The sequence below is a fragment of the Podarcis melisellensis genome (genome assembly GCF_964234715.1).
Source record: "Podarcis melisellensis genome assembly, chromosome: 16".
Taxonomy (NCBI): domain Eukaryota; kingdom Metazoa; phylum Chordata; class Lepidosauria; order Squamata; family Lacertidae; genus Podarcis; species Podarcis melisellensis.
In genome coordinates, this window is record NC_138533.1 from 9,989,631 (window position 1) to 10,013,089 (window position 23,459).

The 23,459-nt window shown below is 48.7% G+C and overlaps 1 protein-coding gene across 2 annotated transcripts in view; it reads right to left on the bottom strand.

The window, feature by feature from the left end:
* THBS3 (thrombospondin 3) overlaps nt 1–23,459 on the bottom strand; it is a 49,890-nt gene that overhangs the window by 20,762 nt on the left and 5,669 nt on the right. Inside the window, exons 1-9 of one of the 2 annotated variants that reach the window (XM_081891386.1) lie at nt 18,103–18,250; nt 10,015–10,221; nt 7,763–8,019; nt 5,650–5,752; nt 4,867–4,893; nt 3,451–3,533; nt 2,779–2,830; nt 1,436–1,584; nt 130–270 (exon numbers count right to left, since the gene is read on the bottom strand). In XM_081891386.1, coding sequence (XP_081747512.1) covers nt 130–270; nt 1,436–1,584; nt 2,779–2,830; nt 3,451–3,533; nt 4,867–4,893; nt 5,650–5,752; nt 7,763–8,019; nt 10,015–10,221; nt 18,103–18,205 — 1,122 coding nt within the window. In that variant the 5' untranslated portion in view covers nt 18,206–18,250. Of the gene's footprint in view, nt 1–129; nt 271–1,435; nt 1,585–2,778; nt 2,831–3,450; nt 3,534–4,866; nt 4,894–5,649; nt 5,753–7,762; nt 8,020–10,014; nt 10,222–18,102; nt 18,251–23,459 lie in introns of those variants that run through there. The other variant, XM_081891387.1, reaches the window with a different exon arrangement.

Below are 23,459 nucleotides of genomic sequence, written 5' to 3' on the forward strand. Positions count from 1 at the left end.
TGGGGAACGAGCATTATGCAACACCAGTAATGGTGCCAGTTCTACCATGTGCCTGGGGCAAAGGAATATAACCACATGGGCAATCTTGGTTTTATATAAAAGAAACACACCCCCAAAAAAATCCCTCACCTGTTTGCTGGCTTTGGCATAGTCTGCCCCTACTCCAGATATGAGGTTCCCCTTGTAGCCGGGCGGGCAGGGTTCGCAGCGGAAACCAGGTGCCGTGTTGAGACATTTGGATCCAGGGAAACACGGGTTGGCATGGGCACACTGTGGACAACAGGAGACCTCGGTTGTGAGTCCTTCATCTTCAAATTGGCGCCAACCCTCAACGCCATGCTACCTGCCTATCTCATTTTTTAAAATAATCACTTTGTTTATTAGGTTTTACAAACTCTCAAATTCTCAGGCCCTTCCAATACCCACAACTTGCTTTCGACGGGTTATACTGATGCATAATAATCACACAAAACTGGCAATTATTCCAAGATAATGTCATCATTTGCTGTGACTCTGTGTTGGTAGCGTCTATGACCGTAATAAAGATTTACATTGCTGTGTCGGTAGCAAGATTCCGTTAGGTGTGTTTACTAGAAGTTCCTCTGTTTTGTTTTCTTGGAATCCAATAAAAATTAAGGAATGGCAGATGAAGATGATGGATTTTTTGGAGCTGGCTGACCGGACCGGAAGAATCCGCGATCGGAAGGAAGAGGAACATCAAGAAGAATGGAAGAAATTTAAGGACTATTTGGCTAGATACTCAAACATAAATTAAGTAGAACTACTTGCAAGTACCAAATTGGCCTAGGAGTAAAATAGATTGATTGTTTAACATTATGGATTGAGAGCATTATGAAAAGAAAGAAAGATGTTAATGGAACAAGTTCATTTAATTTGAAAGTGGATATTGGAAAACCGCTAAAATGAGTATTATGGAAACACAGTTAGGGGGGATCTGAGCAAGTCACCTAACAATGTTATTTAAAGTGGGATTCTAACAGTTAAGATATATGTTTGTTTGTTGTATGTTTTCTTTTTGTGTTTATTATAAATTTGGAAAACCAATAAAAAAATGGGAGGGGATTATTCAACAACAACAACAAAATAGAAGAGTTAACAGCAGGCAAAAATCGTTCAGAGTTATTGCCCAAGTAAAGAAACCGAACAAAGGAAACACTTGACCTTATGAAAGCAGGGTGGGACCATTAACGAGGATCATCTGTAAATCAGCCTAAGAGTTTGTGGTGGAATAAAACTCTTTGCCAAAGAATGACAAATCTGATTTGGCATCGAGCTGGAATCTGCGAGGTCACCGAGATCTGAACACGACTGTGTCGACTCCAGCACAGAGGATGATGAATCTGGCTGGCAACTAAACCTCAGCCTCAGGACGGCCAAATTCCTAGCTGAATGACGCTAAAACCACTGTGCTTACCTCGTTGATGTCGGCGCAGTGGGTGCCGTTGCCTTCAAAGCCTGGCGGACAAGGTCCGCAACGGTAGCCCGGGTACTCGTAGGTCTCCATGCAGTCGACGCCGCTGAAGCAAGGATTTGGGTTGCAGCGGGAGCGGTGTTCGTGAAAGCCTGCCGTGGGGAGGAAGGGAAATGATGGCAGCAAGGGGTCAAGTCACTGAATACTGGAGCAAAGGAATAATAAGGGGAAGGATGCTGACAACCAGAACCTGCATCAAGGGTTGGGCATTTGCTCTGGGCCCGTATTCCAGTCCTATTGGAGACCCTCCAAGTGCTCCTATTTTCCAGGGACAGTCCGGGATTTACAGAAGCCGTCCCGGTTTCTGATTTGATCCCAGAAGGTCCCGCTTTTCCCTAGGACGTCCCTATTTTCATCAGAGAATTGTTGGAGGGTATGGTGTTATTCAACCCCCAAGCCAAGGAAATAAGTAAATAAACAACCTTTAGAAAATATCTGAAGGCAGCCCTGTATAGGGATTTTTTTTTATGTTTGATGTTTCATTATGTTTTTATATATGTTGGAAGCTGCCCACAGTGGCTGGGGCAACCCAGTCAGATGGGCATGGTGGTAATAATAATAATAATAATAATAATAATAATAATAATAATAATAATAATTGGGCAAGTGACCCACCCACCCCAGAAGGCTGTGCTAGGATGACTGACAAAATCAAGCTTGCGTGTGTATCATCATCATCAGATTTTATTGGTCAACCAAATTACAGGTTATAGCCAAGAGCAAAGAAAAACAGACACATCTCAAAAACATATTATAGCCAGTGCTTTTTTTTTCCTGGGGGGACGCATGGCTCTAACCATTTTGTGAATCTTTGTACTTTTGTCCATTTACTGTATTCATTTCCCCCGATTTGAACTATAAAATGGTGATTTCCTTGAGTCAAAATGAGAGTACCTCTAAACATTTTTGTTAGGGAAAGAAGCACTGATTATAGCACATATGTTTAAAACATTATAAAACACTTCACAGATATACACAAATGGCGGACAACTCTGTGTGCCAGACAGGACTTTAGGGCTTTCCTGAGCTGAGAGGCTTTTAGCACAAACTTCACTGTGTTAAATATAACCAGTTTGTCCAAGCCAGGCAGCAGCTAATAGATTTTATCGATGTTGCTAAATGTGGCAATCGACTCAAGCTGTCTCTTTAAGTATTTAGTGCTGGGAATTTCACATAACTTAAAGCACAACGTATAATCATGAACGGTGCTTGCCTCACAGTCCAGGAAAGAACCCAATTTCACGTCATTCCGTCTTTCCCACCCAGTCCCCTCCCTCGGCACTCACCGCACACCTGACATTCCATGATGGTGTTCCGGATCAAAGACATCTCCTTCACCTGGAAAGAACAGAGACACATCACTGTGTGTGCAATGGAGTGCGCCGCAGATGGGGCGCTGGAGCGATGGACAAGGAAATGGGGCAGCAGAGTAGTTTGCAACAACTGCGCAGCAAACCAAACAATACAAAAAATATATATTTAAAAAGTTAAAAATAAGAAATTGGGTAGCTGTTAAGTTGTAGGTGAACATATCAGACAACACAGAGATTCTTCAGACAGTTCTTGTTTATTCACAGGCCAGAACAGAACTGAACTGAAGGGTTCAGCCAACCTGCTTATATAGAGCTCAACTACAAAGCAACAGTAACAACTTTCTGTAACTATCCAATCACTGAACGTCACTTTCAATTCCTTATTTGCATATGCGGACCTGAGTGAAAACTATCTACAGTATCCCCCTGCTGGCCCAGCGTGAGAACTTCAGTACAAAGCAGTAGCTATTGTGAAAAGATGCATTCTTTGACTCTGACCAAATAGAAAAGTTTTTCAGTGTAGGGTTGCCATATTTCAAAAGGTGAAAATACAGACATGAAAGTGGTTGAGATTTTTTTTTTTTTTGCAAAGTTGTATACCCCTCCCCAGGTTGACCTTACCTGGACTTATTGTCCCCCTCTCACCTGGTCTCTCATATCCTCCTGAAGTTCCATCAAGATCTGGTTGAAAAGGGTGAGTTGTTTCACGAGGGCCCTGGTTTGCTCCCCTGTCACAACAATGGGGGAAAGTCAATTGCCTTGACTTATTTATTTTTATGGAAAATTTATTTATGTACAAGAAAAACCACCTCAGGAGGTGTTTTACAAATGCTGAAAGAAACGCTGAAATTATCAGTGAGAAAGCAACTGTTTAAAACATTTGAAAAATAATTAAGACCGTCGATAAGCTAAAAAGCCAGGTCAAAACACATGCCGATGTTCTACAGGTCTAGGTAGGCTTGCCTAAACAATGATATTTTTAGCAGGCATGGAAAAGTGTATTGGAAAGGTGTCTGCCTGACGTCAACAGTTCAGGTGCTGCCAAAGTTCAGGTGCTGCCAAGCTAAAAGATTGACCTCTTATAAATGCAGAATAAATATTATGTGGCATGTGTAACAGAACCGGTTCCACAGATCAAAGTTGTCAAATGGGAATATTTGGGGGAAAGATATTGTCAGGGAACTGACATCAGAGCGAGAAGCGGAGGCAGGGCTCCCCAGCGATGCCGGAGAGGGGACCAGCAGGGGGGAAGGAATTCAGCATAACACCAATAGAGAAGAGAGGGAGAGGAAGGAATTGGTGACAGGGCTCCAAGACCCTTCACCCAAAACTAGTGGAGAGAGCGATGGCACGCCCCTGCCTTCCCCTTACTTGCGCAGACGCGTTCCATGCAGGGAACATAGGAGGAGACTCGGGGTCAAACAGCTTTTATGCTGGAAGAGGTTCAAGAAACGCCCACTGACGGATTCTGCAAGTGACTAACAGGTCACGGAGGGTAAGCTCTGACCCTAAGCATGGTTGGGCAAGCAAACTAACTAAACCGAAGGCAATTTACGCACAAGTAACCCCTCACAACCATTACAGATATCTCTCGCAGGTAAACTGGTCCCAAGCTGTTCAGGGCTTTATGTACTGCTAGTAACACCTTACAGGGGGTCAGCAAACTTTTTTAGCAGGGGGCCGGTCCACTATCCCTCAGACCTTGTGGGGGGCCGGACTATATTTTTTTGTGCGGGGAGGGAGAACGAATTCCTATGCCCCACAAATAACCCAGAGATGCATTTTAAATAAAAGGACACATTCTACTCATGTAAAAACACGCTGATTCCCGGACCGTCCACGGGCTGGATTGAGAAGGCGATTGGGCTGGATCCGGCCCCCTGGCCTTAGTTTGCCTACCCATGCCTTAAGATTTAAGATGCTTGAAGCAAGAACATCATTGCCCTCACCACCCAACAAGCTCTGCAACTGAGGAAAAAACTTGTGCTTAAGAAGACAAGATTTGTTCTGAGGCACACATGAATGAGGGGGATGTAAGAAAGGAGCAGTCATCAGACTCACCAAAGAGGGAATTGATCACGTTGGATACTGAAAAGGAAAAGAAAACAGAAATAAGATGCTATGTAAGGACTTGAAGAAGTTCAATAATGCACTGTCAGTTGCTGGTGGACTCAAAACGGGTATGTGGGCCTCTGCTATCAGAATACAGTGGATCCTCCATTGTCGAACGTAATCCATTTTGGAAGACTGTTCGACTTCCGAAATGTTCAACAACCGAGGTGCAATTGCCAGTTGGCAAATTGCTTTTTAAAAAATGGAGAAACGCTTCGACTTCCGAGGCGCATTTGAAAACGGAAGCATTCACTTCTGGGTTCCAAATTGTTCGACTTCCGAAATGTTCGACAATCGAGGTTCCACTGTAACTCAGAGGCCACATTCACAGCATCCATTTAAAATGCTCTCATCCCACTTTAAGGAGCCCTGGCTTCCCCAAAAATATTATGGGACCTGTAGTGTGTTAAAGATACCGAAAATGGTTAGGAAATCCCTCCTAGCCCTCCCGGCCCCAAACTACAACTCCCAGAGTTCTCTGTGAGATTTGATTGACTTTTAAACCACTCTGGGAATTGTAGCTCGGGGTGGGTTTCCTTACAACTCTTAGCGCCCTGAACAAACGGCAGCTCCCAGAATCCTTTGGGGTTAAAGCGGTCTGACACAGCTTTAAACGTGTTGTGTGAATGCGGCCATAGTGGGAATGCACCATAGGACCCTGAGCCCAGATCCTGAACGTGAATGGAATATCCCGCTCTGGCCGAGCAAATAAAAAGCCGAAGAAATCCTTACCTGTGTTCTGCATGGATTCATCCCCCTGGAAGGGGCATTCGCTTAAGGCTCCCACGCGGCTCATTGAGCCTCCCAGGATCAGCTTCAGGGATTCCAAGAAACCCTAAGATGGAAATGGAGGTGAGGAGCAGTGTCAGTACGCCTAGGTTGCAATCCCCTAAATGGGGGCAAGTGAGACTAGTAAAGGTCAAGGGCCACATTCGCCTTCCAGGGGCCACATGCAGGCGGTGGGTGGAGCCAGGAGCAAAAGTGGGAGGGGCAATGAATGCAATGCCCCTCCCTTTGTACGGTAGGCTGGTTATTGCAAACACCCCTCTCAAATTCTTCTTCCGGGCAGGCTAGAGGCATCATGAGGAATTCAAGGACACATTCCAGCCTGGCAAAAACATTAGAGGAGGGTGCAGGGGTATGGCTTGGGAAAGACTTAAGAGGGCCAGATACTGATTTGCCCCAGGCTTCCTCAACCTCGGCCCTCCAGATGTTTTGAGACTCCCATTCCCATCCTCCCTGACCACTGGTCCTACTAGCTAGGGATCATGGGATTTGTAGGCCCAAAACATCTGGAGGGCCGAAGTTGAGGAAGCCTGGCTTTTCCCAGTCAACTTATCTCACCCAACCTACCTCACAAGGTTGCTGCACAGATAAATGGCTCAGGACCTCTATACCTCAAGGACTGTCTCCAAATGAACCAACCTGGACCCTGAGATCTTCTTCTGAGGTCCTTCTTTGTGTGTTTCCTCCATGTGAGATACGGAGGGTTGCAACACAAGATCGGGTCTTTTCTGCCATGGCTCCTCGTTTGTGGAATTATCTCTCCAGGGAGGCTCACCTGGAGCCTTCATTATACACCATTAGGAGAAAATGTTCCTCTACAACAAGGCCTTTGGCTGATAATATCAGATGCATTTTTAAATGTGTTGTGGAAAGGGAGGGGTGGATTATTGGCTTGGTTTTTGTTCTAGTTTTTATTATGTGCTTTGTGGTTTTTATATTGTAATTTTATGCTGTGAACCGACCTGAGATATACAGGTATAGGGTGGTATACAAATTTAATAAAAAATAATAATCTAATAATAAAATGAGGGAGTGCTGTAAGAGAGGAAGGCTGAAATTTTCTTCGTTAACATAAATCAGCTTCATGACGTAATAAAAAGCTTCGGCCATTGTCTTATGGAGGAAACAGAAAGGTCAGCTCTTAAAGATCCTATGGGCATGGTGAGAATTAAATCGGCACCACAGGAGCCAACGCCTAATAAAATATTTGAGGGGGCTGCCCCCCCCCAAGTCGATGGACATTACCATTCTAATGGTGCATCATGTCATGTGATTATGAGTGGCGGGGCTTAGCTGCCCCCCCCCAATTAAGTAGTGGGTTGACAAAGCAGACGAGAAAGAGATTTCCCCAAGTGGTTCTTTATAATCCAAGTTGTCAGCCCTGATCATCACACTCTCCCTAGAGATCTTGCAAACCAAGATGGCCCCTTTCTGTATTGCCCCTCCCTTTCATTTGCATAGCCCCGCCCTTCACTTCCCATCCCATTTGTACATTGAAAAGGATCAGAGAAATCAGTGTATTATATAAAAGGCAAACTATCATAATACAGTGGTACCTCAGGTTAAGTACTTAATTCGTTCTGGAGGTCCGTACTTAACCTGAAACTGTTCTTAACCTGAAGCACTATTTTAGCTAATGGGGCCTCCTGCTGCTGCCGCGCCGCTAGAGCACGATTTCTGTTCTCATCCTGAAGCAAAGTTCTTAACCTGAAGCACTATTTCTGGGTTAGCGGAGTCTGTAACCTAAGCGTATGTAACCTGAAGCATATGTAACCTGAGGTGCCACTGTATTGATGACATCTAAAGTAAAAAGTGTTTGGTTTTATTCTAAGCCTTAATTGGAGCTTTAGTCACCTTACCCAAACAGCATATTATAGCAGTACAACAACGAACACCATTTATGTAAAAATTAATAATAATGGGTGTGTGTTATTGGGTTATTGTTTTTAATATTATTTTTGTATATTGTGATCTTTTCTGTGAACCACCCAATCAATCAAGCACTCCCTTGGTCACACTAAAGGGTGACAGAATGTCAGCTTTTCTTTTCCTCCCTTACCTGTGAGCGGAGGTAGCCTTTCTGTCCCGTCCGAACCTCCACCGCCTCCACCTGCTCCGGGTCGAGGGGTGCTATCTCGGGCTGCCCGGCGCTGGAGTCCACTAGCTTGCAGTCCACGTAAAGCTCCACCGAGAGGCGGCCACCTTGCAGGCCGCTTATCCGCAGGAGGGCGGTGTGGCTGCGCCCGTCGACCAGGTTGGTGTTCTGCAGGTTCACCGAATGCACCTTCCCGTCGGCCCGCAGGTATCGGAGGTGGACTGGGGCGAGAGAAAGAGAGAGAGAAGGGATGGGCATGATGTTCAAAGCTGCGTATAGTCACACCTTGGTTTTCAAACAGCTTAGTTCTCGAATGTTTTGGCTCCCGAACGCCGCAAACCCGGAAGTGACTGTTCCGGTTTGCAAACTATTTTTGGAAGCCGAACGTCCGACGGGGCTTCTGTGGCTTCTGATTGGCTGCAGGAGTTTCCTGCAGCCAATCCGAAGCCGCACTTTGGTTCTGAACGTTTTGGAAGTCAAACGGACTTCCGGAATGGATTCCGTTTGACTTCCAGGGTACGACTGCAAATGCTATAGTTTTGATGGCTGTTAAGTTGTGGGTGAACATATCAGACGACACAGCAATTCTTCAAACAGCTCTTGTTTATTCACAGGCCAGGACAGAACTGAACTGAAGGCTTCAGCTAGCCTGCTTATATAGAGCTCCACTAGAACGCAACAGTAACCATTTTCTAAAACTATCCAATCTCTGAACGTCACTTTTGATCCCTTATTTGCATAACTATCTACAGTATTCCCCTGCTGGCCCAGGGTGAGAACTTCAGTACATAACACTCTCCCACTGAGCCACAGTCCCGCACCCAAAATGAAACTTTAAAGCTTTAAAGGACTAGTTCAAATACGAACAAAGGGTTCTTCAGAGTTTGTCCCACCATCTCACTTAAGAAGCCTTAGGCAAGCCGCTCTCTCTCAGCCTCCAATATGAGGGATAATCAATAGTTTACCTTACAGCAGGGGTGAGGAACTCTGAGCCCAGGGGCCAAATGTGGACGTGAGTGAAAACTATCTACAGTATCCCCCTGCTGCCCAGGGTGAGAACTTCAGTACATAACAATGGCCAACTCCTTAGACATGTAAATGGGCTCACCCCAATAAGTGTCCCCAATTAAATATAGTGGACTCACTGATTAAACAAATTTCTACACTTTACCGCAGGCTATCTTTTGGGGGTCTCGTGGGGGGTGGGACTTCATTCCCGGGAGTCTCAGGCAGGGGTTGATCAAACAATAAAAGTTTTATTTACAGAGAAAAAAGGTTGGTAAAACAAAGTTGGGCCAGGAGATGTGTTTCTTTCAGGTCAAAGTTAACTTATTACAGTGGTACCTCGGTTTACGAACTTAATCCGTTCCTGAAGTCCATTCTTAAACCAAATCCGTTCTGAAACGGAGGTGCATTTTCCCTAATGAGGCCTCCTGCTGCTGGTGCCCTTCCACTTTTCGGCTTCCGTTCTTAGACCGAGGTAAAGTTCTTAAACCAGAACACTACTTCTGTTTTTGCAGAGTTCGTAAACCGAATACAGTGGTACCTCGGGTTACAGACGCTTCAGGTTACAGACTCCGCAAACCCAGAAATATTACCTCGGGTTAAGAATTTTGCTTCAGGATGAGAACAGAAATCGTGCTCTGGCAGCACGGCAGCAGCAGGAGGCCCCATTAGCTAAAGTGGTGCTTCAGGTTAAGAACAGTTTCAGGTTAAGAAAGGACCTCTGGAAAGAATTAAGTACTTAACCCGAGGTACCACTGTAGTTCGTTAACAGGACTGTTCATAAAACGACGTACCACTGTACTTAAACTCAGGACTCCCCCCCCCCAGCTGGAGTAACAGTTAGGAATCAGCTTGCAATTTTTTTAGAGAAACCCAACCAGCTTGGGAATTGTAGTTTGTTATAGGTGCTAAGAGTTTTTAGGAGACCCCCTCCTACAATTCTCAGAGCGGCTTATCGCTCAATCTCTCTTCCCAGGCAACTCCAGGAATCAGAGGGGAACAGGGGGACTCTGAATGACTCCCGGCGCCTTTAACAAACTACAGTTCCCAGAGGTCTTTGCGGGAGGGGAGCCGTGGCTGTTTAGAGTGGCAAATGCTGCTTTAAATGCTCGGTGCAGGTGGGCCCTGAGACATTCCGGGCCTTTTTCTTTTCCCCTGGCGCCTGGACAGGGTGGCGGGTTCGGATCCTAGGTCTCCTCGCTCTCACTCACCTTTGTTGGTCTTGCCCACCACCGTGGCTTCAAGCCAGCGGCTGTTGTCCTTCTTGTAGTAAACCCCAAACAACACCCCACCTTGCTTGGGGGGCAGGCGGAAGGTGGAGAGCAGGTAGAGGTCATGGACGGTCAGCAGCTCCGTGCGGATCTTCTCGGCCACATTGGCCATATGCCTGGGCTCCGTCACCGACAGGAGGTCAAGTACTAGGGGAGGAGCAATGGGAGAGCAAAGGTCAAGCATTGGCAGAACTGGCTGTCCGTCACAGAAGAAAAAGAGTTTGTGTTGTGGAACTTTCTCCCTCTGCCTGTCTGATGTGCGTTCGCAGCTCAATGGGGGGAACATCTGCTTTGCATCCAGAATGTCCGAGGTTCAGTCCCTGGTGGCAGCTTCGCACAGGGCTGCTTGAAACCCTGGAGAGAGCTGCTGCCAGTCAGTGTGGACAATACTGAGTTAGATGGACCAACGGCCTGATTCATAGAATCATAGAATTGCGTGGCGAGTCCCCCCCCCCCAGTGGAAATAAAGACACATGACACAATTATCAAGGTTAATGGGCTAAATAAGGCCACAACTTTGTTGGTTACAGGTGATGAGCGGTATTGGCTTAGGCATTGGTCCTAACCGACTATGTCCAAAAAGCCCGTCCGCTTGAAGGGTTGACCACCAGTAGGGGGAGTCCTGCTGATGCACATCAACTAGGAACTTCCCATAGCTGTCAACTTACAGATTTGAAAATAAGGGACCAGCAGCTTCGAAAATAAGGGATCAGCAGCCAAAATAAGGGATTTTCTGATTCCCCTCTGAGCCAAGGGCAGAAAGCCCAGCCAGCAGCCAAACGAAGCCTCAACCGGTGGTTCCCACAGCGCAGCAACCCGGCAAAGGGGATGCAGTAAGGAAAACCACCGTCACCTCTCCACTGGGAAGCACTGAGCAAAGGCCAGTCCCCTTTGATCGGCACAAGGCATGCAAGCTCCAGCCCCCAGTCGTTCTTAGACTCCTTATTGGGTGAGCAACGCAGCCAAGCAACACAGTTGGAGCCTCCCTCCTCCCTGGCCGGCAGGGAAGGAGGAAGGGAGAGGAGCTGCTTCCTTTGAAACCCAGGAAATTTAAGGGACATCATCAATAAGGGACAGCAGCGGGACACGGCGCTGGAATAATGGAATTTCCCGCCAAATAAGGGACGGTTGACAGCTATGCTAGGAACTCCCCCAGGGTCACCACTTGGGGGCGTGCCTTAGGCCCTTAGCTCCCTAGGCTTCGGACAGGGCCATGCCCCCCAGAATCCTTTATCGGACTACCCTTCAATATGTGGGGCAGGTGATGGCTCTTCCTCCCCTCTTCCAACTTCAGAACAATACCAATGCCTAACCACCAATACCAAGAAAGTTGTGACAATTTGCTACGAGGCAGGCAAAAACCAAGTGGCTGGTGCCAATTTGCCAAGTGGAAAAAATTCCTACCAGGCCCCTTAATGGCGACCAAGCGAGGTCCATAGCAAGGTCAAGGACGAAAACCTTAAAGGGCAGGAGGGTGGGAAACTGGAGCAGCTGGAGGCGGCAAAAGAGGGAGATCCCCGGCTGCGCCAGTGATAAATAGGGCAGGCCATGCCCGCCCCCCCCGAGCCAGCCGATCGGCTGTCCAGGGGGTGATGCGGCTGAGGATTCCCTCAATTGCACCGAGGCTGAGCGCCAACCACCGCGCACGTAGTGGCGGCGTGAACATGAAGCCTGCAACACCACCTCCTTTGGCAGGGCGGAAGTGGCTTTGTAGAGTTGGGGGTCATCTCGTTCAGCCCCCCGCAATGCAGGAATATGCAGCCATCCCATATAGGACTTGAATCTGCAACCTTGACCTTCCAGCACCACGCTCCAACCAACTGAGAACCATGAGGACTAGAACCTTACGGTCTATTTAAGGCAGGCATAGGCAAACTCAGCCCTCCAGATGTTTTAGGACTGCAACTCCCATCATCCCTAGCTAACTGGACCAGTGGCCAGGGGTGATGGGAATTGTAGTCTCAAAACATCTGGAGGGCCGAGTTTGCCTATGCCTGATTTAAGGAAAGGGCCATAGCTTGGTGGTGGGATCTCTGCTCTGTGTGAACAAGATCCTGGGTTCAAGTCCCAGTATCTCTATGTAGGGCTGGAAGAGACTCCCTTTTTAAAACCCTGGAGAGCTGCTGCCAGCCAGTGCAGTCAGTACTAACCAATGGTAAGAGGCAGCTGCCTATGCGAGCCAAGAAGGCCACAGACAATTTCCAAGTGTTCTGCAGGACGGCGGGCAAGTTTGGCTCAGGAAAAGATGCTGCGCTTTTAGAGCCAAGCGCAACTCCTAATCTCCACACAAGGTGGCAGGCTAGATGAGTTTCAACCTTTCCCAACCCTCCACCTAAAAGTAAGGTCTTCTTGACTTTAGGATTTTATTCCACACCCTCCAACATTTCTCCTATGAAAATAGGGACGTCCGATTCCATAATGAAGATTTTACTATTTATACCCCACATATCTTCCTGAGTTGCCCCAGCCACTCTAGGCAGCTTCCAACATATATAAAAACATCATAAAACATTAAACATTTTTTTAAAACCCTTCCCAATACAGGATTGCCTCCATGCCCTCCAACATTTCTCCAATGAAAATAGGGATGTCCTAAGGAAAAGATGGGACGTGGGTGGCGCTGTGGGTTAAACCACAGAGCCTAGGACTTGCCAATCAGAAGGTCGGCGGTTCGAATCCCCGCGATGGGGTGAGCTCCCGTTGCTCGGTCCCAGCTCCTGCCAACCTAGCAGTTCGAAAGCATGCCAGTGCAAGTAGATAAATAGGTACCACTCCGGCAGGAAGGTAAATGGCATTTCCGTGCGCTGCTCTGGTTCACCAGAAGCGGCTCAGTCATGCTGGCCACATGACCCGGAAGCTGTAGCCAGCTCCCTCGGCCAGTAAAGCAAGATGAGCGCCGCAACCCCAGAGTCGCTCATGACTGGACCTAACAGTCAGGGGTCCCTTTACCTTTACCTTTAAGGAAAAGAGGGACATTCCAGGATCAAATTTAAAAATGGGACAGCTTCTCTAGATCAGGGACGTCCCTGGAAAATAGGGACACTTGGAGGGTTTGTTATTTCATAATTACCTTGATTTCTCTACCCTCCTTTCACATCAGGATAATTTACTGCATTTCCAGAACAAAATGCAACCATCCAGCTTGTTCCTGCGTCAAAACATTATCCACTGCAATGCAATCTTGTGTGTGTGTGTGTGTGTTTTGTTTTTATGATTGGAATTATTATAATTTAAAGGCAGGGTGTGTTGCCTTGAGAGTGTCTAGCTGAATGTCTCTTTCATTTGCAGCCGCAGCAGACAATGTGGCAGGACTGGCCCACTCACCCAACCTTCCTGTAACTGAGTCACTTCAGAATAATACCAGGATGGAGGTGGGTGTAGCAGGGAGGTCAGCGCAGTGGGAACGTACTGGCAGGGAGTCTAGTTCTGCTGGTGAGTTTGCACCGTGTCAACTTTGCTGCTGCTGAGCCCTGCCTCTCTCCAACTCAGTATACTGCCGCCTGCCGTCTCAATCCAGAAAGGATATTGTTTAGCTGGGAAAGGTTCAGGGAAGCGAAATTAAAATTACCAAGGGGATGGACTGAAAGGTTGAAGTGTTTGGGACTTCTTAGTTTAGAGAAAAGGTGACATGATAGAAGTTTATAAAAATTATGCCCGGCATGGAGAAATTGGATAGGGAAAAGTTTTTATCCCTTTCTTATAACGCTAGAACTCATGAATATCCAATCAGTGGTGGGGCGTGGGGTGGGGGCCAGAGGGACGGCTTCCCCAGGTGAAAAATTGTTAGGGGCACAACATTTTGACACCCGGTACTGCTTCAACATAGCTGCGCGCTTGCATCGCTGGGCTCCGTTCAAAACAGCTTCTCTGTGCAAACCAGGAACTGACCTCTTCACACAATGGAACGACTCTTCTTTTCTTATCTCTGCAGCTTCAGGGCCATTGAATGCCTCCGTTTCCCTCCCTCCCACACACGCTGCCCCGGGCACTAGCAACCCATGCTACACCACTGCAATGAAGCTGATTGTTGGAACAGATAAAAGAAAGTATTTCTTTGTTAAACTGCGGAACTCACTCCCACAAGAGGCATAGATGGCCACCAGCTTGGATGGCTTTAAAAAAGGTAAAGGGACCCCTGACCATTAGGTCCAGTCGTGACCGACTCTGGGGTTGCGGCGCTCATCTCGCTTTATTGTCCGAGGGAGCCGGCGTACAGCTTCCGGGTCATGTGGCCAGCATGGCTAAGCCGCTTCTGGCGAACCAGAGCAGTGCGTGGAAATGCCGTTTACCTTCCCGCCGGAGCGGTACCTATTTCTCTACTTGCACTTTGATGTGCTTTTGAACTGGTAGGTTGGCAGGAGCAGGGACCGAGCAACGGGAGCTCACCCCGTCGCGGGGATTCGAACCGCCGACCTTCTGATCGGTGAGTCCTAGGCTCTGTGGTTTAACCCACAGCGCCACCCGCATCCCTTGGATGGCTTTAAGAGGACAAATTCTTGGAGGAAAAGGCTGTCCATGGCTACTAGCCATGACAGCTACATTCTACCTCTACTGTCAGATGCATTCTGCCTCCAGGTGCCCGTTGCAGGGAGTCGCAAGTGGGCAGAGTGTTCTTGTGCTCAGGTCCTGGTCGGCCTGGTCCTAGATGGAGTCGATGGGCCCTTGGCTTGGTCCAGCCGGCTGTCCTTGTGTGCTTATGGAAGGCACTGCAAATCCTGGGAAAAGGAGGCCTCCGGTTTGCAGCCTTCCAGCCCGATATTTATTTACAAGAATGGATTGAGCACACTGTCTCCGTTCAAGCACACAGAAGCCTTTGCATCTACGGGGGTTCTGTGGTCTCCTTCTGGGCAGGAGGAGAGGTTCATATTCACAGCCTCGCCACCCGCCCTGGACCAGACCTCCCAAAGGTGTGTGCGGTGTCTGATAAAGAGTCCACCTGGAACAACCTCGGATTCCACTCCCTGGCACAGAAGTCGGGGCAGATCCTGCCCAGAACTTTGAGTACAAACAGATTAACTATATATATCTAAAACCAGGAATACCGTTAACACTTAATTTGGACAGCTGCTACGGAAAGGAATGTTACAGCCGTTGGCGACGATTTGGCCCCTGGATGGATTAACAGCTTGCCTGGTTTTTTGGGGGGGTTGGCTGCCAGTCTGAGCAGCACAGAACCTTGTCACAGAGTTAAACATAAGAGGAAAAAACCATAGGAAGATGCCTTACACTGAATCAGACTACTGGTCCATCTACAACTAATCCAGAATGCGGCAGCCAGACGGGTGACTGGGAGCGGCCGCCGAGACCATATAACACCGGTCTTGAAAGACCTACATTGGCTCCCAGTATGTTTCTGAGCACAATTCAAAGTGTTGGTGCTGACCTTTAAAGACCTAAATGGCCTTGGTCCAGTATACCTGAAGGAGCGTCTCCACCTCCATCATTCTGCCCGGACACTGAGGTCCAGAGCTGAGGGCCTTCTGGCGGTTCCCTCATTGCGAGAAGCCAAGTTACAGGGAACCAGGCAGAGGGCCTTCTCGGTAGTGGCACCTGCCCTGTGGAACACCCTCCCACCAGATGTCAAAGAGAACAACAACTACCAGACTTTTAGAAGACATCTGAAGGCAGCCCTGTTTAGGGAAGCTTTTAATGTTTGATGTATTACGGTATTTTAATATTTTTTTGGAAGCCGCCCAGAGTGGCTGGGGAAGCCCAGCCAGATGGGCAGGATATAAATAATAAATTATTATTACTATTATTATTATTATTATTATGGCTAGTGTTGCCTACACTGACTGGCAGCAGCTTTCCAGGAGTTCAGACGGTGTCTTTCTCCCAGTCCTACCTGGAGATGGTGGGGATTGAACCTGAGACCTTCCGCATGCAAATCAGGGGCTTGATTCATCCTCTGTTCACACCTGCATCCGGACAAAGCATCGGAATGGACTGTGCCACTTGGACTCCAAGTGAAGGGGAGGTTTTATTCCACCCCTCCACAACACAGGCAAATGCTCCTCTCTGTAAAAAGCTCCCTGCCCACTGCTCTCCCTGAAGTGCTACATTTCTCCTTGCAGAGAGCTCAATTGTTTTTTGTATGTGGAGGGAGAAGCTTCCTGGAGTGATACAGTCCATTCTATTGCTTTATTTTGGTTATCTGTAGACCCTGGTCGAATGGTCTGTACCGCTTCAGGCTATAGGTGGGAAGCACCACTTCCGAATGCTCCTCCACATTAAGATGACAACAAATCCCCGCAAGCAGAAACACAGCTCATCAGGGAGATGTGTCCTAGGAGACCAACGCCTTGCCTTTGGAGCTGGCTTTCTCCATGCAGGGGAAAGATGGTGTTAATGCAGGGCAGCATTCAAAAATGTGGCATCCCCCCCACAACATTTGAAGCGCTGAACTCTTAAACTTACAATTTTATCTCAGTCCCCCTCTACTTCACCACCACCACTCTTCATATTTTGATCACTTGCTAGATTTGCAGAACTAAGAACACCAGCACCAATATATTGCTTTATTTATTGATACTAAACTATTTCTTTACATTGACAGCCAGGGAACCTTAAATGTTTAGAATGTCTAACTCGAGAGAGTTGGGTCCAGTCGTGACCGACTCTGCGGTTGCGGCGCTCATCTCTCTTTATTGGCCGAGGGAGCCGGCGTACAGCTTCCGGGTCATGTGGCCAGCATGACTAAGCCGCTTCTGGCGAACCAGAGCAGCGCACGGAAACACTATTTACCTTCCTGCCGGAGTGGTACCTATTTATCTACTTTGACGTGCTTTCAGACTGCTACGTTGGCAAGAGAGGGGATAGAAAGATGATTTAAAAAGCAGATCCCAACGTGTGTGTCATGAGATTAGAGATGGCCATAGTGACTTGGGGAGAGGGAGGGTTAAATTGCTGTCCTCCTTGCCATCTTCCCTTCCTTCTCTTACTCAGAGTTGCACCATCTGCTTTGCAGGCGAAAGGTCTTACGTTCAATCCCTGGCAGGGCTGAGAATGCCGTCGTCCCGCCTCCCAAACCCTGGAGACTCCCTGTCCAAGCTAGCTGGACTAAGAGTGTGGCTGCAAGGAAACATCTTGCTGAAATCAGCCCTTAATCCAGAGTCATGAGAACTGGAATCTTAGTTTAGATTTAAGGGAAGGACTATAGCTCAGAAGCAGAGCATCTTCTTTGCATGCAGAGGGTTCAGTCCCTGATGGCAATTGACAGGTGAGGCAGGAAAAGAGACCTGCTAGGTGGAGCAGCGTCCGCTGCTGCTGTTTAAATCAGCCTCCCAACATGAGACGGAACCTGGGACATTCTGAATTCAAACCACATGCTTTGCTGTTAGGTGGTGTTCTTCCCAGAAATGTGAAGCAAGAATCCAGACCTCCTGGTTTTGGATAGAAGGTCGACAGTATTGAGCCAGTTGGATCAGTGCCCTCTCTTGAGATTTAAAGCAGCCATGAGGACCAGAAGCTTGCTCTACGTTTAGAAAAGGACCATTTTTGCATTTAAACAGATTGTCTGATTTAAACAGATTGTCTCATATACAAGTCAGACCACTTGGTCCATCAAACTCAGGACTGTCGACACTGACTGGCAGCAATTGGACCATTGGGTCCACCTAGCTTGGCATGGCCACCACTGACTAGCCTCATGCTGCCAACACTGACCAGCAGCAAAAAAGACCACTGAGTCTGTCTAGCTCAGGATTGCTGACCCTGACCGGCAGCAATCATAGCACTGGGCAGCAATCGGACCATCGGGTCCCCCTAGCTTGGCGTCACCAACACTCACTCCATCCATCTAGCTCCGCGCTGCCAACACTGACCGGCAGCAATCAGAGCACTGGGTCCGCCTGGTCGACACTGACCGGCAGCATCTCTCCAGCAACCCCTCCCCGTGGTCGAACCCGGCACCTTCTGCCCCTAAAGCAGAACTCGGGCAGCGCTTCCGGACGAGCGAGCCCTTCGGGGACCGAACCCGGGACTTCGGCTGGGCTTGGACCGAGCGCGCCGTCCCCGCCGCCCGCTTACCTTGCAGCCCCTGCCTGGCTGCGCCCGCTGCGCCCAGGAGGAGGAGAAGGAGGAGCGGGAGGCGGCGGAGGGCGGCCGGGGGTCTTCGCAGGAGCCGCTCCATCCTCGCAGCTTCCAGGCGCAGGAGGAGGAGCGGGGCGTGGACGGGCGGCCGGCCGGCGGGGGCGCTCCGAGGAAGGGGCGGCGCCGCCGCAGGGACAAAGGGCAGCGGCGGCAGCCGAGGCTCGCTTGCAACGGCGCGGCCGAAGAAGCGCTGCCTCTTCCACGATCCGAGCCGAGCCCTCCCTGCCTCCGCGCCCGCGGATCGGAGCAGGTTTCCGGGCGGGGTGGGGGGCACGGATCGGGGGGAACAGGGCGGGGTGGGGATGCTCTGCTCGCCCTCCCAAAAGGGAAAAGGAAAAGGGAGCACGACTACAGGACCTCGCCTGTCCTCAACGCGCACCAAGTCGCGGCGTCCGGGCTCCTGTCCCTTTAAGGAGTCGCTTGCCGTCGCGGGTTTCCATCTGATGTGGCTTCTCTCGCGCGCGCTCCCCCCGCCCACTAACACACATCAAAAAGATGCAATGAGGGGAGAAAGCTGCACGGGGTGGAATTTTCCGTCCGGGGATCGCTCTTAAAGCTGCAGGATACTCGGCTGGACCAGATCGAAAGAGGGGCCCCTCCAGTCCAGCGTGGGCTTTTCATCCGGTGGCCAAGCCAAATAAAGAGCATAATCCTGCGACAGGGGCAGCAGAATATGCCCCTCTGCTGTCGTTGTGCCCGGTAACTGGTAATGAGGTAGACTGCCCCTGATCCTGGAGGCTCAGTTCTTGGTCCTCAAGACAGATAGATAGAGAGATAATTTATTATGGTCGGAGACCAGCTTATAAAACGCACTTGGGGGTACAGTCACAGAAAGAAAACAATTAAAACAATGTACAACAATAAATTTAAAATTTGTAAATGCGATAAGCATATAGACACTTAAAACTTTAAGATACCGTAAACTGCTGCAGGGAGCTGACCCAGAGTCACCCATGGAACCAAGTTTGGGGATTTTCTTAACAAACTAGTTTGAGTCGGGAGATGGTCTGCGCCTACAGATCTGTACACAGAATCTGGTGACCATCCAAGTCGTCTTATGATCTTTGCCTAACAAGAAAAGGCCGAATTTCTGCTTTTCCGGGAGGTCAGCGAACCTCACCAGTAGGGGATCAATGGTCTTACTTCGTGCCTCTACATAAAGGGGACATCTAAAGAACAAGTGCTCTGGGCTTCCTATCTCCCCCAATGAACAGGCACAAAGTCTCTGAGCATACGGGATTTTTTTAAAGGCTCCTTCTAGGAACGGCAAGGGCAGAGCTGAGCTTCTGGCAAGTGTAAAAGCCCTTCTTGCATTTTTGGATACGAGAAAGAAGAGATATGCTGCCGGTGTGGCTATATATCTCTTGATTTCTCCAATTTTATAGTCGGGGCACCTTGAGCAGTCCTGTTGTCTCTCGGTGTCTATGATTCTTGACCGTAGCTTTTGCCTGGCCCAACCCCAGACTTGGAAGGGCTTGAGGGGCAAAACCCAGTTTCTGAAGGGAGTTCAGGACTGCTCTCTGCCAGGGTCCTCAGGGCAAATAGCTGCTGCTAGCCAAACGACAGAACATGTATTGGGGCTCCTCCACACTTCTGCTTGTCCCCGGGGGAAACGGAAAAGCACTCGGACCCGTGCTTTAGAGGCACAAGACGAGAAAAGTGTGAGCGAGTCCCTGGCGATTCTTTTATCAGAAGGGCACTGGTGGACTGCAGAAGAAGCACCAAACAGGAAAGGCCTGGGGTTCTGTTTTCAAAAGGTGGCCAGTCAGATGCACCCACTGGAGGGGGGTAGATGGCTGCCCCCCACCCAAGCTATTGTTTCTGCAGGGTGTGATGTTCACAGGCAGGCTGCCTCTGAAGATGGTGTGTTGACTCTTGAATTTATTAAGAATATAGGTAAAGGGACACCTGACCGTTAGGTCCAGTCGTGGCCAACTCTGGGGTTGCGGCACTCATCTCGCTTTATTGGCCAAGGGAGCCAATAAGGGAGCCAAGTACAGCTTCCAGGTCATGTGGCCAGCATGACTAAGCCGCTTCTGGCGAACCAGAGCAGCGCACGGAAACGCCATTTACCTTCCCGCCAGAGTGGTACCTATTTATCTATTTGCACTTTGATGTGCTTTCGAACTGCTAGGTTGGCAGGAGCAGGGACCGAACAACGGGAGCTCACCCCGTCACAGGGATTCGGACCGCCGACCTTCTGATCAGCAAGTCCTAGGCTCTGTGGTTTAACCCACAGCGCCACCCATGAACTTAAAAAGAGTCGTCCTGGACCAGATCAAAGGCCCGACTTGCCCAGCATCCTGTTCTCCCAGGGGCCAACTTGGTGCCTATGGGAACACCACAGCTAGGAAGACCTGGGTGCAATAATCCCCTCTGTACTTGTGGTTCCCAGCCACTGATATTCAGAGGCACCTTAGTACCCCACCAAGAGTAGAGCTGGAACACAGCCATTGTGGTTATATTCTCCATGAATTCCTCTAGCCCAGGGGTGAGCAAACTTTTTCAGCAGGGGACCGGTCCACTGTCCCTTAGACCTTGTGGTGGGCCGGACTATATTTTGGGGGGGAAATGAACAAATTCCTATGCCCCACAAACAACCCAGAAATGCATTTTAAATAAAAGCACACATTCTACTCATGTCAAAACACCAGGCAGGCCCCACAAATAACCCAGAGATGCATTTTAAATAAAAGGACACATTATACTTGTGTAAAAACATGTGATTCCCAGAACGTCCACGGGCCGGATTTAGAAGGCGACTGGGCCGCATCCGGCCCCTGGGCCTTAGTTTGCCTACCCATGCTCTAGCCCTCTTTCAAAGCTGTGCCTCACTGTGGCAGTGAATTCCATCATTTAATTATAACTTGAATAAATAAGTCCTTTCTCTTATCTGTCCTGAATGGATGTCCAGTGGATATCAGGGATCGAGTGAGAAACTTGCCTGTGCCTAGGATGTGCTCTCCTTCCCATTAACAGGAAGAAATATGGGGCAAGATCCCTTGAAAGCTTGGGGTGGACATCACTACCAGCTGGCAACCTTCCCTCAGAAACAGCCCAGCAATGCATGACTTGCAGGAGAGTACATGGTTGTGCTTGGCTCACGAGTGCAATGGCAAGATCCGTGAAGGCCGGCCTGAACTGGGGATGCACAGCTGGAGATGGAAGAAAAATTGGATCCAGTTTGCATTGAAAAGCAAACCTACCTAATTAGCCCTTTCAGAAAGAACGCACAAACCAAAACAAAGCCATCTTTCAAAATTTTCACTTCTCTGAATTTCTGCAACGTGGTTCCCCAGCCAAGTCATGGTTACAAAAATGCATGTTTTGGTAAAGCGTGTGTTGAAACCCTATGTGAGAGAAAATGACACACAATAAGGCATTGCATCATATTAGGGGAAATGGCTTTGCAAAAAAAAAAAAAATGTGTCTATCAGGCGAAATTGCATACAAGAATGTGTCCGTTGGGAGAAATTCACACTAACGTGCTGTTATCTCATAGAAACCTAGAGCTGGAAGAGACCCTGAGGATCATTCTAGTCCAAGTCCTTGCAATGCAGGAATTTGCAGCTGTCTGGGATCGAACCTGCAACCTCGGTGTTGTCAGCAATACGCTGTAACCAACTGAGCTACCCAGCTAAAATGCATTATAAATAAATAAATAAACTGCAGACTGATGTGGAAAACTGAATAGATCAGAAAAACGAAAAACTGGAGAAAACCGAAATGGATAGATTCGCCTAGAATATATCCCAAATTGCCAGTGACAACGCTCTTGGGTTTTATGGCAGATGAGTCAATGCAGAAAGGACACTTTGGCACCAATTCAGTGTCTCCTTCACAAACATACACACACACACACCATTCCAGCTGCTCATATTGTTTCCGGCCTGATGCTCCCAGCATATTCTTTGTAATGGGATGCCTCATGGGAAGCAGTTCCTAAATGAAATAAATCTTCCTCCTCCTCCTCCCTAGCCTGTGTAGACAGGACTGTCCCATCTCTGCTCCCCCTTTGCCCCACCACCCTCTCTCTCCTCCGATGGATCCTTAAAGGTCTGGGCTCTTGTCTTGCACAGCGCTTCCAAGATGACCTCATTGTTTTTCTTCCAAGACTTGGGTCGGCTCCCAGGAGCTGGAGAGGGGTGCTTTTTTTTTTACTGCTGTTGAGGTTTGGCCCAGATCCCTCTCTCCACCCAGCGAGCAGCAGGATTGCGGGCACGTGGCATGTCCTAGGGATGAAGGGAATCCCCTTCCCATTTTTCAGAGGCGGCGGGGGGTGGGCAGGGAATACATATTCTGGGAAGAAGTCTCCCCGCAAGGCACATTTTTCTGTGGCTGAAAACGAGAGCATCCCTTGCAGGACCCAATTGAAGCAGGAAGCCCAGATGTTATTCCTGCACACAGACACAGCCATCAATATGGGACACAGTTATCTTAGGAACATAGGAACACAGGAAGTCAGTCCATTTGGTCCATCTAGATCAGTATTCGCAACACTGACTGGCAGCAGCTGTCCAGGCTTTCAGGTGGTGGGTTTCTCCGAGCCCTACCTGGAGATGTAGGGGACTATAAGAAGGCTGATCGCCGAAGAATGGATGCTTTTGAATTATGGTGCTGGAGGAGACTCTTGAGAGTCCCATGGACTGCAAGAAGATCAAACCTCTCCATTCTGAAGGAAACCAGCCCTGAGTGCTCACTGGAAGGACAGATCCTGAAGCTGAGGCTCCAATACTTTGGCCACCTCATGAGAAGAGAAGACTCCCTGGAAAAGACCCTGATGCTGGGAAAGATGGATGGCACAAGGAGAAGGGAATGACAGAGGACAAGGTGGTGGGACAGTGTTCTCGAAGCTACCAACATGAGTTTGACCAAACTGCGGGAGGCAGTGGAAGACAGGAGTGCCTGGTGTGCTCTGGTCCATGGGGTCACGAAGAGTTGGATACGACTAAACGACTAAACAACAACAACAACATAACTCTACCATTGAGCTACTGTACAAGCCTGCTAAAAATAAATCAAGATTCCAGTCCTCGTGGTCCCAAATAAAGGGTTGGTTGAAATAGGAACAGAAGGTTCTCCAGCACCAACTCAGGGGTCTTGAGATGCTCTATTACTGAGCAGAGCTCCCTTGGATGGGAAGACTTCCCAGTGGTTTGTGGGTCGGCAAAAAGCACAAGCCACCTGTGGAACTCCCTGCCCCAAGAAATCTCCCTCTCTGTTTGCATTCTGTCCAAATCATAATCATATATTTATTTGTACCCTGCCCATCCAGCTGGGATGCCCCAGCTACT